Here is a 14,640-nt window from a genome sequence, read left to right on the forward strand (position 1 = left end):
TATTTTGTAACCTATAGTTTCTGTCTCCCCCACTCTCTTGAATGAATGGTTGTATGGTGTATTCTAAAAGGGAAAAAATTATAATGGTAGCAGAAGAGGTCAACAATATTGAAAACTAAATCTATTGTAAAATGTATTTTACTTTTTTGTTTACCTCTACACCAATCCTCTGCTCCAAAAATAGCTGATCTACAAGCTCAAAACGCCTAGCTGCAAGGCGTTGTGAGCTTGTAGATCAGCTATTTTGGCTAATGTTCCCCTCAGAATAGGGATATAGGGTTCAAGTTAGTATTTCCCCTTAGATTAGAACCACTGTTCTGAATCCTAAGAGTTTTATGAAAAAACATATTGTAGCTATATAGCTAAAATGACAGATGCATTCCCAATTTTAGTGTTGAATATGTTACTTTAAATTATAGGGGGCTTGTTTCTGCATTGTGATCCATACTCAATTCATCAATAAACAAAAAGTTTTATTTAAATACAGTATACTAACTAGTAACTAGCCTATAATCCCACTCCACACTCCAATCCACACACATTGGGCCCTATACAGCAGTGTTTAACATATCCAGTGGTGGAAAGTAACTAAGAACATTTACTCAAGTACTGTATTTATGTACATGTATATGAGGTACTTTTACTTTACTGTCTGGAGTATTTGCCATTTTCAATTATTTTACTTCTCCACTATGCATGCACCTCTTGGTGGTATCAGGTACGCTCGCCCATACATTTTTTCTGCCGAATAAGGTTAGAAATAAGTTTAGGGTTGGTTAGGCATAGTTTTACTGGGGTTACGTTAAAAAAACTGTTACTTTTCAAGTTTAGCAATCTAGGTACCCATTGGCAAAACAGCACCCTCTTTTCCATTGAGACACAAACTGGTGACGCAAGGTTACAAGCTTAGTTACAAGACCTGCTATTTTGGATACTTTTGTGTGACGCTGTCGTATGATCAAGTAGGGCGTCTAAACAAAAAGTTAGAATATAAAGAGGTTTAAGAGGTTTCTGCTCGACAGCAACAATATTGTACACTGTTTCAACGTTTACACAACCCCATCAGTTTCCAGGACTTCCAGCAAACTTGCAGCACCAAACCAAGCTAATCATCATACACTGAGTTGGCAGTGCCCAGATTTGAACCCATGACCTTGTGTTCTAAAGGAATCATTCAGTGTTTGTGATGACATATGTGTGTCCTGACCTGGTCCATTATTCATTACTAGAGAGTGTGTTCGCTGTTCATGTTTTTTTAAGGCTGGTTTCAGTGCTATTTGGCATGACCCTATACCTATACCATACTGTAAATTTGCAAAAGCATATGACGCTGCATGTATGTATTAGGGACAAAAGAAGAATTTTCACAAAACGGCAATTTTCATTGGCTCAAAAAACATTTTTTTCACTTCCTGGGAGGAGATGCATTTTAATTGATTATCATAGAATTAAAAATGGCGGGTGATCTAGAGGTCAGAGGTCAAAAGTAAGAGCACGAAACTTGTTCGGCATGAGGAGACGCATATGTGTATCGAAGATTCATTGCCGACGGTCAAACGGTTCATGACCTATGTGTGGTCAAAGTTTGCATTTTCAATTGAGTGCTATAGCGCCACCCTTTGGCCAATGGTTGTGGGCTTCGCATCCTCACCGTTTGGCATGGCCCTCCACCATATTTCAAAATTTCACGAAAACAGACGGTTCAGCCAGAGCTGCTATTTTTGGCGGAAGGAGAAGGAGATCAAGGAGGAGAAGAAAAAAAAACTAACAACAATAAAGGACCAAGTCCTTTCAGGACTGCTTGGTCCTTTAATAAAATAAATAGAATGAGTTTGACTCTTAATTATGGATGCATTTTAATCAGTGTGTGCTCGCCATTCGACAAGCCTTTAAACACCAATAGCAGAGAATCAGAGACATGAAAAAGGCATCCATGAATTAATCTGTCCTCCTGCAGTTAAATTCATGAAGGAAGTTACACATCATGACATTTTCTTACGTAATGTTCGAGATATTCTTTTTTCTTTTTTAATATATATTTTTAAAACACAATTCTTCTCTTCTGGGGTTCACTGGCACAAAACATTTTCAGATGAGGTTGAGAAAAGTTGGAGAACCACTGCCTGAGGATGGTGCCACTGCCAACTTCCACCCTAGTGTATTGTCTTCAAGTAGGCCTAAGTACATCCTTTAAATTACTACAGTGCAATAGAGAAATTAAACAACTTAATTCTTTATTACCTGTTTATTATTATCATGGTTTCTGGTTTTATTATTGTTGCTTTTGTTGTTGTCTTCTTCTTTTGTGAGGGAACCAGGGAGGTTGGGGTATATGTAGCGTTGTCTATCAAAATTGAAAATCCTATAAATAAAGTTATAAAAAAAGAAAAGAAATCACACCCGTGTGAAGGGAGTGGTGCAACTCCGTGTGGGGGTTTCCGGAGGGGGGGTTCCAGACCCCCAGGAATGCGCCCAGGGGGCCGGGCCGGTTCCGGCGTGCCGCCCCGTGTCCGAAATGGTTGAGAAATTACAGTTACCGTGCGGCAGTCCCTCTACTGTACCCTCTACTGTACTGTACTGTACTGTCACTGTACTGGCACACCCGAAAGCATCATATATACAGTTCATATGTGCATGTGTGTTTGTGTGTGCGTTAGGTTGCGCACAGGTGGTGAAAAACAACCATGTTGTTTTCGTGCTCATACCCAGCCAGCCAGCTACCCAGCTACCCAGCCACCCACCCACACACATAAGGGAGTGGTTGCACCACTCAAAAAACAACTTAATTAATTCATCAGTTGTGAAGATTTGTTAGACCAGCAATCCATCGTTGAAGAGGAAGCTGGAGCTGTTGCTTGATCTCATAGACATTCAATAGCTGAGTTAAGCTAGGCTAAGCTCACATTCGACAAACCTTTGAACTGCAAGCAGAGACATGAAATAAGAAGCCTAACCCTGATTAACGCTGGCACAAATCCTCTGAGTCACTCCCCGTATCTAAACACAGGAGTTCACGGAAATGCTAATAAACAGCTGAAATTGAGGAAAAGTGAAAAACCCGCTCCCCACTAGGCTATATCACACAGTATGCCAATTGTCAATGCAGATGTGCAATTGAAAGTTTGATTGGTCTGGTACTGATGGGATGAAGAGAGACAGACAGAAGAATAAGACAAGGAGACTGGAGAAATACCAGGCCAATTTACAGTATGCCTACAGAGCCAATACAATAGTCAACAGTTCTCAAACGTTTTCATGCCATATATATCTCCGTTGCTGTCGGGAGGAAACCACCCAACTCCATTTTTTGGGTTTTAGATTTTACTCATGCAAGTAAAACCAACTTTGATGTGGCAGTGTTGCTTTGTTTTCAAAATATAAGGTTTTCTTAATTTCCTGAAAAATATATATTTTTCATTTCCTGAAAAATGAATTTGGAGTTGGGTGGTTTCTTCACGACATACGAGATATCTGCTATTTTTTTAAATAGCCGGGGATTTAGCTAATTTAGTTGGGGACCTCGTGGAACGCCTCCAAGGATTCCTTGCGGTCACCCAGACCCTGACTTCAGAACCACAGAGCTAAGTTACAATATGTAAATGAACCAGAGTCTTGCAACATTTGTAGATAAAAAGTAGTGAATTTATTGACATCCACACGGTGCGTATAGTAACAGCCGGAAGTCAATGAGTTTCTTGGCACGTCATCATGATTTGGCATCATCACATTTTATAGACTGCGGTACAAAGTGTGGCACTGGTTGGACAGACTCGGCCTCCAAACAGCATCCAGATGTTCTCTGAAAAGCGCAAAGGCTTAATGTCCGTTTACTAAGATGGAGCGTCCTCAGAAATATATCGTTGCTGCCGGGCAGAAACCTCTCATGTCCACGTTTTAACTTTTTGTGTTTTTTCATAAATTAACGCCCTACTTGATCGTACTACAGCATGAAAATCATGAAATGTAGCAGATATAGGCTACAAGAAACGTGGCGCAAAGTGACATGTTTTGAGCTTGTAGATCTGCTACCTTTTCCCCCCTAAATCCTGAAATGACATAATGAGGTTTCAACCCGACAGAGACGATAGGCTATGTTCACACTGACAGCCCAAATCCGGATTGGAATCAGATTGGTTTGTATCTGAAGTCTGAACACCATAAAACTAACATGGAAACTGCTTTTTAAAAATATATATATATGAACCACATTCCTAGGTGGTTTGAAATGTGATTAAAATCTTATTTAAATAATCGCGTGTCTCAGTCTGGACACTATTTGGACACTGAAGCCCGATTTATACTTTGCTGTCCGACAGTATCTCTCATCAAAAGTAGCCAATCTACAGTCTCACAAAGCGTTGCGATTGCGAGCATTGCGAGTAAACATCCAATCTGATTGCAAATAACAGTGTGGGCAGTCATCTGATCTGATCTTTAGGAGATCAGATTTGATATTCTGCAGTCTGAACTGAACAAGGCCTTAGAATAATACGACACGCAAACCGGTAACATCAGCATTCTAAGGCTGATGGGATTATTTATCAAATGGGACCTCTTGAAAAGGGACTATTTTTTCTACTTCTTCTTTTCATTTACAGTGGAACCACGATATAAACAACACACAAGCCAACCTGCGTTCTCATACAGTGCATAATGTTTAGAATGCATTGCCCCTGCAGAAATGAAACTCTTCTGAACTCTGGCAGTATTTAGCGTGACGCTGTACCTATTAGAGCAGCAGTCCCCAAACCTTTTTGGCCGTGCACCCCCTGTTACTTATTGACATAGCTGGCGCGCACCCCAATGCTCTTGTTGTATTTGGCCGTAAATTATACATTTTTTTTAATATGATTATGGCAAATAATCACAGAATGTCACTGTACTGAGAGACATGCAGCTGCTGTACTCTTCTACATGCAGCTTCTTACAACAGTGTTTTACATGATTTTGGCGTTAGTGTTAAATAACACCATAAAAAACGCCATTACTCTGTCACGCACCCCTAGAGGGCATCCGCACCACAAGGGGTGCACACAACACAGTTTGGGAACCCCTGTATTAGCGCAACACAGCATGGAACCAGCGAACCCTGTTGCGTTAGTGAAAGTTAGACTCAATGAAGTGGAATGCTATAACCAAGATTAGGGTGGATTAAATTAGCGTTTCCAGCTCAAATCTTCTGCAGAGCCGAGCCAATCAAACAAAGCTATGGGAAACGAGAACGGGAACAGGAAATGGCTAGCCTCCACCTTCTGGAAACCCTACAGTTTGAGGACTACACTTATGCAGAGTCAATTGAATGGATTCGTCATCATCATTTAAAGCAGCACTATATAGTTTGGGATATCAGTGGTCACTTAGTTTGGACACAAAGAGTCTCTCTCTGCAAGCATGTCCAGCAGTTCTGTCTTGGTGCCTTGGCAAATGCCAGGATGAAACTCATTGTATCCCCTATATATAGTAATACAGTCAAGCCCTAGCGGGGACCCCCCTGAGTCTATACATGTATGGTGAATGCCACAGACGAATAACAGTCTAAGTCCACACTATTGATCCATAATGTATAAATGATAGATAAGGGTTCAGGACAACGAGGCCTTTTCGTGGAGGGGTCAGTCTGAAATTTGGACTTAGACTGTTTTTCGTCTGTGGTACTCGAATGATGATTGTTATTGCTTAAACCTGTAACTTCATAAATTTGTGGGACACAGTATGATATAAATATATATATATATATATAGTATACTAAAAAGTTATAGTGGTGCTTTACACTGGTCTTATACATTTAATTAAGGAAAACTATGTCCTTTGTTTGCACAATATCATGTTTTCCTATTTATGGCACATTGTATCAGACACTGTCAACAGAAAACATTTCCAAAATACTTTCTCAAGTACATTTTAAGTACGTACGTATGTCTTGATGTGTTCGGACTTCGGAGGCATAGCATATACTAACTAGACCATTATCATCAAGCCTCATGTGGGAGCTTAGTTTAACCACTTAAGCCCTATATACTTTGTCGTCATCTACAAGCTATGAGTTTGTAGATCAACTGTCTTCGCAACATAAAATTCGGTGCCGTGCAGGCGCACATCAAATGGCGTATGGTAAAATGAACGGACCAGGAAACTAGTGCCCCTGACCGGAAATCGTAATCCGCCATGTTCGTGCCACCGGAGGGCTCCTTCGGTGCTGCTGGAAAGGCTAGTATGCTAACCGCGAGGCAGGGGAGACTTGAGAAAAGATTCAGAGGAAAAACGCCGCTACAGAGCGTGCTTATATCAGGAGTGAATGGAGGGGGAAAATGTAAGCGCCCACCATAGCGGAATGAAATAGTCTCCTACCCCCAGGGGGGTCCCCACATGATTTTGAGGTGTCTCCAGATCACAGTGAAGTGACAACTTAATAATAATAATAATACAAAAGAAAGAAAATAAAACATCAAAGGTAATCAACAAATTACTATACTATAAAAACTGGTCAAACATTGGCCATGCTGTCAAATCTTCACAATATTTTGAGCTTGTAGATCTGCTATTTTCACAATATTTATCCGTGGAACCGAGTCAAACTATATGTAATGCCTCGACTCCTACAATTCCAAGTGCTTGTCAGGGTAGGGGTCCCCGGTTGAAATGGGATTATTTTGTGGGGGCACGGCCTCAAAAGGTTGAGAACCACTGCTGTAACTGAAAGATCACAAGTTCGAACCTTCATGATTGCACTGTGATTGATGTCCAGCGTTAGCATGTTGCTAATCTCATACTTGTTTTGCTTGAAGCTCTGGCTAGGAGGAGCATCAGCTAAATAAAGGTAAAAGGTAAGGTTTATTTGGCACTGCAGTATGTTATTTGGCACAGGCTGTGTATGGGTGGACCAAAAAAACTCAACCTGAATCAGCATTTTTTTGTAACTGTCAACCAGCTATAAGAGTCTGAAAAGAGAGAGAGGCTGGAGGTGATGCCGTATAGTATATCCTGGCAACTGTTGTGACACAGATGGAGAGTCATTTATAAAAACATGAGTCAATGGAGTGCTGAAGTTTGTAGTCCCAAAACCCCCGGAAATTAATTAATTTGTTTGTTTTGAATGTTTGGTTAAATGCCTGAAATCAGGTCTGTGGTTATAAGACAAGCTTTTCACGTTTTGTTCTACGACATGAAGTAAAAAATCCCAATCAAGTTTTTACGAGTCTTAAGTCGGGGACATTACACGTCTTGAACACACACGCAGCGGTGGTGACGTTCAAGACAAGGAACCGAGTCGTAGTTTGCTCATAAAGCGCTAACATTAGCTTTTCACTTCGTGGTGATTGAATTTAAGCCTCGAAATTCATATAACGGGCGTTCCTTTGTGAAGATAATGTTGCGGAACAAAACGTGTACTTGTAAACCATTATTTACCAGAGAGCTGATTTTCCGGAAATAATCAAAAATCCATTGCAGAAAAGAAAAAGAAAATCACATTGACTTTTGTTCTGACTACAGAGATACATCATCCTTGGACCACTCTATAGTGGAAGTGGATATCTGTAAGGGAGGAGGCTTATATAGGGAGTAGTGTGGGTGATGAGTCCTTTTAGGACTGTGGAGTCTGTCTGCCATCTTTCATTCTGTGTATGTATGTATCCCAAGGAGTTCAGTTTAACATCCATGACCAATAGTTTATCAACTAAATATGTTCATTACTATACTTGTGAGGGTCTAATGAAGTGCAGTAGAATTTCAGAAAGGAGAACAATGTACCTGGTCCTCACAAGAGAAATGTTTTTTTTACGGTTAAAAAAAAAGGTTTGGGGAGTTAGGCTGACAATTACGGTTGGGTTTGGTTCACAGTTAGAGATCCTGTCTGCGTCGATCACAGTGAGGCCTCATACACACAATATCAAACGCATGTTCTGTGGTTTGACCAAACATTTGTGTTTGATGGGGGGAGGGGGGCAGCAATCAAACTCAAATGTTTGGTCAAACCATGTGACTCCCATTGGAAAAGCATTGAGGCGGCCATCAAACACAGACAGAACACAGAACATGCGTTCTGTACGTGTGTATGAGGCCTGAGAACTATGACTATAACGATAACTACATCGTTCAGCATTGTATATTTGTTTTATAGTCGGTGTGAACTCTGCCATCCACTTGACTTGGAACCATTTTTTAAACTACATTTGTATAGTTATAGTGCTTAGTGTGAACGGCCCTTTATACTTACAGTAGTTGACACTGAACCTAGCCGATCAGTGAGCTTGTAGGTCGGCTATTTTCGGTGCGCGTCACCGGCACGGGACTGCACATTAGTCCGACATCCCGTTAGTCCGACTACGACGTAGCCGGTTAAAACAGCTTTATTGCCGAACTAGTCAAAATAAGAAGTTACGTTGCCTGCCGATGTTTACAGCTACCTTTGAGGAGTCAATGTGTCGTAATTCTACCTCCTTATTATGAAAGTCCGGCTGAAAATAGTCCTGCGGTTTGTTATTGAGCCGACACATAAGCCACTTCCGCGATCCGACTCACAGACAAAGAGCAAAGCGAGCTAAGATTGTCCTACACCCTCGCTCACTTTGCATTGCACTTTGCAAGACAGGTAGATTTCCGGTTACGTCATCATAACGCGTCAGCCTCGTCACGATGTCCACGACAAAGCCGGATTTCTATTATAATTATTAAACAAATACAATGGAATAAAACGCGGGTTTAACGGGTTTAACATTAATCAATGTAGTCAATGTGTTTAACACTAACCCCGTGGCGTCCGTGTGCGGTTATGGTTAGGGGTCGGACTAATGAGCGGTCGGATATATATATATATATATATACATATTAAGGTTCAAAATGGTTAAGGTTCAAAATGGCAAAAAAAATATCCTCAAATCTAGTAATGTGTGTGTGTGTGTGTGTGTGTGTGTGTGTGTGTGTGTGCGTGTGTGTGCACGTGTCGTGAACACACACACACATGTCTGACACATGTCTGACGGACGCCACGTCCGTCAGACAGAGCTCAGTTTGACCAGTCCTCGGACAGAGTCTTCGTGCAGCGAGTCCTGACTGGCCGGGTCGTACAGGACGTGCGGCGGGAGGGGCGGCATGTGGGCGTGGCCACACGGCTGCATGAGGCCCGGCGGCAGGGGCGGCGGTGGGCCCTGTGGCGGCGAGGTGGGCGTGTCCTCGGGGCTGCTGACAAAGTGGTGGTGGAGGAGGTGGTGGTGGTGCAGGTGGTGGTGGTGACAGTGTGTCGCCATCAGCTCCGCCTCTCGCAGCGACATCATGTCGCCTCCTCCTCCTCCCCCGCCGCCGCGGCCGCCTCCTCCTCCTCCTCCGCCGCAGTTGAGCGTGGGCATGGAGGCGGGCAGCGAGGGCTGGTGGTGCAGGCCCCCGGGGGCCACCAGGTACGCACAGGGGCCCCCCAGGGAGGTGGGCTTGTTGTTGGCGGCGGGGGCAGGGGCCCCTCCTCCTCCTCCCAGGGCAGAGGAGGGCTCGCTGTGGAGGAGAGGAGTGGCGGCCGCCTGCAGCACAAACTTTGTGCTCTGAATGCACTGGTCCTGATCACACTGTGTGAGAGGGAGGGAGAGAGAGAGAGTTTATATTCAATATTTATATGTAAATACACGTTTCTTGTTCCACTTTTGCTTTGGCAATGTAAACGCACATTTTCTCATGCCAATAAAGCTCCTTTGAATTAATTTAGAGAGTGTGAGAGAGAGAGAGAGAGAGAGAGAGAGAGAGAGAGAGAGAGAGGGAGGGAGGGCTCAAATCACCCGTTGCTCCCGACATGCGTTGGTCCAACATGCGTTGAAATATACAAAGAAATTACTAAGTAAAAAGTAAAGAAGAAAAGAAAATGTAAAAAAGAAAAGAAAAAAAGAAACAAGAAAAGATCAGACATTTCCGCTATTTTCTAATGTATGAAAACATTTTGACATGAAAATAATTGCGATTATATGTAATAATTGTGACAGGCCTAACTGGAGGCAGGCCTCCCACAGTCAGCAGGTGTTCTGCAATACGCACCATGTGTGTGTGGAGCTGTGTGGAGGTAGAGATGCTGCAATACGCACCATGTGTGTGTGGAGCTGTGTGGAGGTAGAGATGCTGCAATACGCACCATGTGTGTGTGGAGCTGTGTGGAGGTAGAGATGCTGCAATACGCACCATGTGTGTGTGGAGCTGTGTGGAGGTAGAGATGCTGCAATACGCACCATGTGTGTGTGGAGCTGTGTGGAGGTAGATATGCTGCAATACGCACCATGTGTGTGTGGAGCTGTGTGGAGGTAGAGATGCTGCTCCCGTTGGAGTGGGAGGTGATGGGCTGGGGCGTGTCTGGCTGGATCAGACCTCTCCTGTCAATCAGACTGAAGACGCACGCGCGCACACGCACACGCACACGCACACACACACACACACAGATTTAGTCTTGTGTGGCCAGACAACTATTCCACAATCACCGAATGCTATATAGTCTGGAACTACACCTCCCGAAAGCCGAGACAGGAAGCCGTCATCTGTCATTTCCGTTCACGAAAAGATATCTTTAGAAGATTATATATATATATATATATATATATATATGCTTCAAATAATTAGACTTACAGTAGGACAAAATGTACGGGACTTCAAAGACTATACAGAGACTGCTTGGATCTTTTTCAGACTGTGTACAAACTACAGACTGTCTGTCGGAGGCAAAAGTCTGACTCGAGAGACAAGAGCTTAAAAGGCTAAAAAGGCTAAAAAGCCCTATTTTAATATACGACTATTTTGAGACGTGTCAATGGCATGCCCAAAACATGGACGGCATGTTGAAAGTTATTATTAAGGAAGATTTTCCTGCCTGGAATACATGATTTTTGTTGATTTGGGGTCAATTTCTACGTTTCCTTGGATATGCTGCAACGTGTGGACTGTGGACCGATTCCTCTATTCCACAAAGTCAGGCTCATGTACAGTATGTAGACGGATGGACAGTTCCCAGGTGAGAATGCATGTACTGTGAAGGTCCCTGCAGACAAAAACTGCGGAAAATTGCCAAATAATGCATCAGCCTGCAAGGACCATAAGTGTAATGTGATGGATGGACAGACAGACAGACAGACAGACAGACAGACAGACAGACAGACGGACGGACGGACAGACGGACGGACGGACGGACAGACGGACGGACGGACGGACGGACAGACAGACAGACAGACAGACAGACAGACAACAGACAGACAGTTCCCAGGTGAAAATGCATGCATTGTACGTGTAATGTGATGGATGATGATGCCTGAAGAAGCATGTCCACTCAGCAAAACTCCACACACACACACACACACACACACACACACACACACACACACACACACACACACACACACACACACACACACACACACACACACACACACACACACACACACACACACACACACACACACACACACACACACACACACACACACACACACACACGCATACTGTATGTAGAGGCTGAGGAGCATATGGAGGATGCTCTTATTATTACTGACACATCACACACTCTGTTTCACTCAACCAGAAACCTCTTATCTGAATCATTGTGTGTCCTTTTCGTAAATGATCCTACATCCTACTTGATCGTACTACAGCGTCACACAAAAGTAGCAGATCCACAAGCTCAAAACTTGGCGCGAAGTGACACGTTTGAGCTTAAAGATCTGTTTTTGAATTTGAATCCTGAAAAGTAACAGTTTTGAACATATGAGGTTTCCACCCGACAGAGACAATATACTATATACACGTGTATGTTGAGTGCCTGTGTGTGTGTGTGTGTGTGTGTGTGTGTGTGTGTGTGTGTGTGTGTGTGTGTGTGGGTGTGTGTGTGTGTGTGTGTACTAGCACCTCCTCTTTCCATCTTTTGAATGAGCTCACAAGACCTTCAATCTCTTGAAAACACAGTGACTGTTTTTGTTTTCGTATGACAAATTATAACATATCTTTATAGATCTTAAAGGAATAGTTCACCTAATGATGCCTTGAATTTGTGGGCGATCTTTACGTTTTTGTCAGATTCCTAAGCCAAAAGTTTCATTTTACAAAAAAAAACTAATAAATCATTCTCCATGAATTCAAGGCTTCATGAGGTGTGTACTAGAAAATAAGTCATTTATTGGGTGACCTACTCCTTTAAGCGGGTAACGGTATCAGACATTTCACCAGTGGCACAAGAAGACACGTGATTGGTTGAATTGTCCCACATGACTCCAGTCAGACAGAGAAGAGTGTAATTACTGCTCACTCTGTCTGAACGAGACCTTGATTGGAAAGTCTTAAACACAGCAGGAACGCTACGATTCACATCAGGGAGTTAGGCTAAGGAGAGGGGGGGAGGGAGAGGGAGGGGGGAGGGAGGGAGAAATGTAGTGGGAGAGAAGAGGCAGAAAGGGATAGAGGGGCGTGGGAGACGGAGGGAGAGAGATTGAGCGCATGAGAGAGAAAGAAAGTCATGGGAGAGGTTCGAGACAGAGAAAAAGAGACAGAGATAAAGAGAGACACGGAAAGAATACAAAGGAGGAGATATTAAAAAGAGAGAGTGAGGCAGAGAGCGGGAGAGAGATCATCCATCACTGTTCCCTAAACAAGAGACTCCGTATTAGCCTCTAATTTACGTAGTAAATGGCACAGATTACTGTAATCCTTCATCATCAGTGTGTGTGTGTGTGTGTCTGCGTCTAGTGAGCGTAAGCACATGCACACGCCCCGCTATACCAGCAGCATCTGTAGCCGATGACCAGCAGAACTAATCTGAAATCATAAATGCGCGGCTGTTCATCTGAACTGAACTGAACTGTGGTTTCATACAGATACGGCTTTATAGATCTTGTGACTCTTAGTCCACGTGCTTATTTATATATATATATATATATATATATATATATATATAGTGCACCTCACGGCTCCCCTCCTTGTGATTTTATGCTACCATTCTTTTACTTCTTTATAACTGCAACACTGATGTAACCTGACTCCGCCAGATGGGGCAGCAGAACACTGGGTTCTCCCCTCCTGCTCCCATCTGGGAACTCTCAGGCAGACTTGATGCCCGGCCACAAAACGGCCTGGCCAATCAGCGGCAGCTAGAGGCGGGATCAAGACAGCACTGTGTATGCCTTGATCCTTGATTAAACGCCATTAACAATAAAGAGACAATATGACGTAAACGACATATTATGACGTAAATTTTCCCTTCATTGTCAATACGTTTACTAAACAAACTTTGAACTAAAGGTGTATATTTAAACCTGTGTATAGGAGGGGCTAGCGCCCCACAAAAAGAGAGAAAAAAATGAATCGTATCGGACAGTTAAGAGGGAATCGTTAAAGAACCGGAATTGCTAAAATGGTAAAAAGGATCCCGACACTAGTCAGAACAGAACATGAAACTGATGACGGTTTGGTTGCTTGGAGACCACAGACATTGTGGTCCGCGCTGATGACGAGATGAAAGGAGAGAGATTAAGAGAGTAAAAATAGCACAAAAGAGAGAGTGATAGATGGAGCGACAGAGTGACAGACATAGAGTGATGGGCACTGATAGATCTGCCACATATATATAAATCAGGCTTAAAGTAGGAGGAGCTGAGACACTGAATGTCAGAAAAAGACACACTCCATATCCCTGGTCTGTGACCCCTTGACCTTTGACCTGACACGTACCTGGGGGGCATGGGTCCGCAGAGTGCAGCGCAGCAGTTGGTGAAGATGTTCCCATAGCTGTACGGATTCCAGTTGTCTTTACCTCGCTTGGTCGACCATGCACCTTTGATCTGGATCACCGCAGGCAGGCAGGCAGGCAAGTAGGCAGGCAGACAGACAGACAGACAGACAGACAGACAGACAGACAGACAGACAGACAGACAGACAGACAGACAGACAGACAGACAGACAGACAGACAGACAGACAGACAGACAGACATGAACCAATCCATCAGAACTAAGAATAAAATCATGGTCAGTGGCGAATGTGTTTTATTATACTAGGTCATGTGTGTCACAGGTGAAAACAAAAACATTGTTTATGTGCGTTGCTATGAGTACGTGTACATGTTCTGTTTTACCTATCGCTGCCAGGCAGAAACATTTTATCTCCTTATTCTAACTTTTTGTGTTTTTTTGTAAATGAACACCATATAGAGCGTCGCAGTCATGACGACACTAGAACCAGAAGTGAATTCCTCGTTCATTTTCCTCATAGACTTTTCAAAAAGTATTTATTTAAAGACGATTCGAGTTGTGACACATCATGACAATAAACACAATTTTTCGCTGATTAAATAATTTGTAAGAAGAAAAACAAAACAAACAGTGTTGTATCCTGCCATGTTTTTCTTCTTACAAATTATTTCATCGGCCCAAAACATTGTGTTTACTGTCATTTGTCGTCACAACTCGAGTTGGCTTTGTCCGCGGTGTAAACGTCTTTATATAAATACTTTTTGAAAAGTCTGAGGAAAATGAACGGGGAATTCACTTCTGGTCCTCGGGAGGGGGCGGGACTGCGAAGCTCTATACTCAGCATCACTCAAAAGCATCAAAAGTAGCAGATCCACAATCTCCTTTTGATCTTGTAGATCTGCTACGTTTGAATTTTAATCCTAAAAAGTAACAGTTTTGGGAGAT

The 14,640-nt window shown here is 43.0% G+C and overlaps 1 protein-coding gene across 1 annotated transcript in view; it reads right to left on the reverse strand.

Annotated features, from left to right (window-relative positions):
• Positions 1-8,993: 8,993 nt before the first annotated feature.
• Positions 8,994-14,640, reverse strand: part of LOC306941077 (palmitoyltransferase ZDHHC14-like) — a gene marked incomplete at its 3' end in the record, with an annotated part of 33,413 nt that continues 27,766 nt past the window's right edge. Inside the window, 3 exon segments of the mRNA XM_079526382.1 lie at positions 8,994-9,554; positions 10,250-10,355; positions 13,678-13,787. Of these exon segments, the coding sequence (XP_079382508.1) occupies positions 8,994-9,554; positions 10,250-10,355; positions 13,678-13,787 (777 nt within the window).

Source organism: Electrona antarctica (genome assembly GCF_951216825.1).
Source record: "Electrona antarctica genome assembly, chromosome: 17".
Taxonomy (NCBI): Eukaryota; Metazoa; Chordata; class Actinopteri; order Myctophiformes; family Myctophidae; genus Electrona; species Electrona antarctica.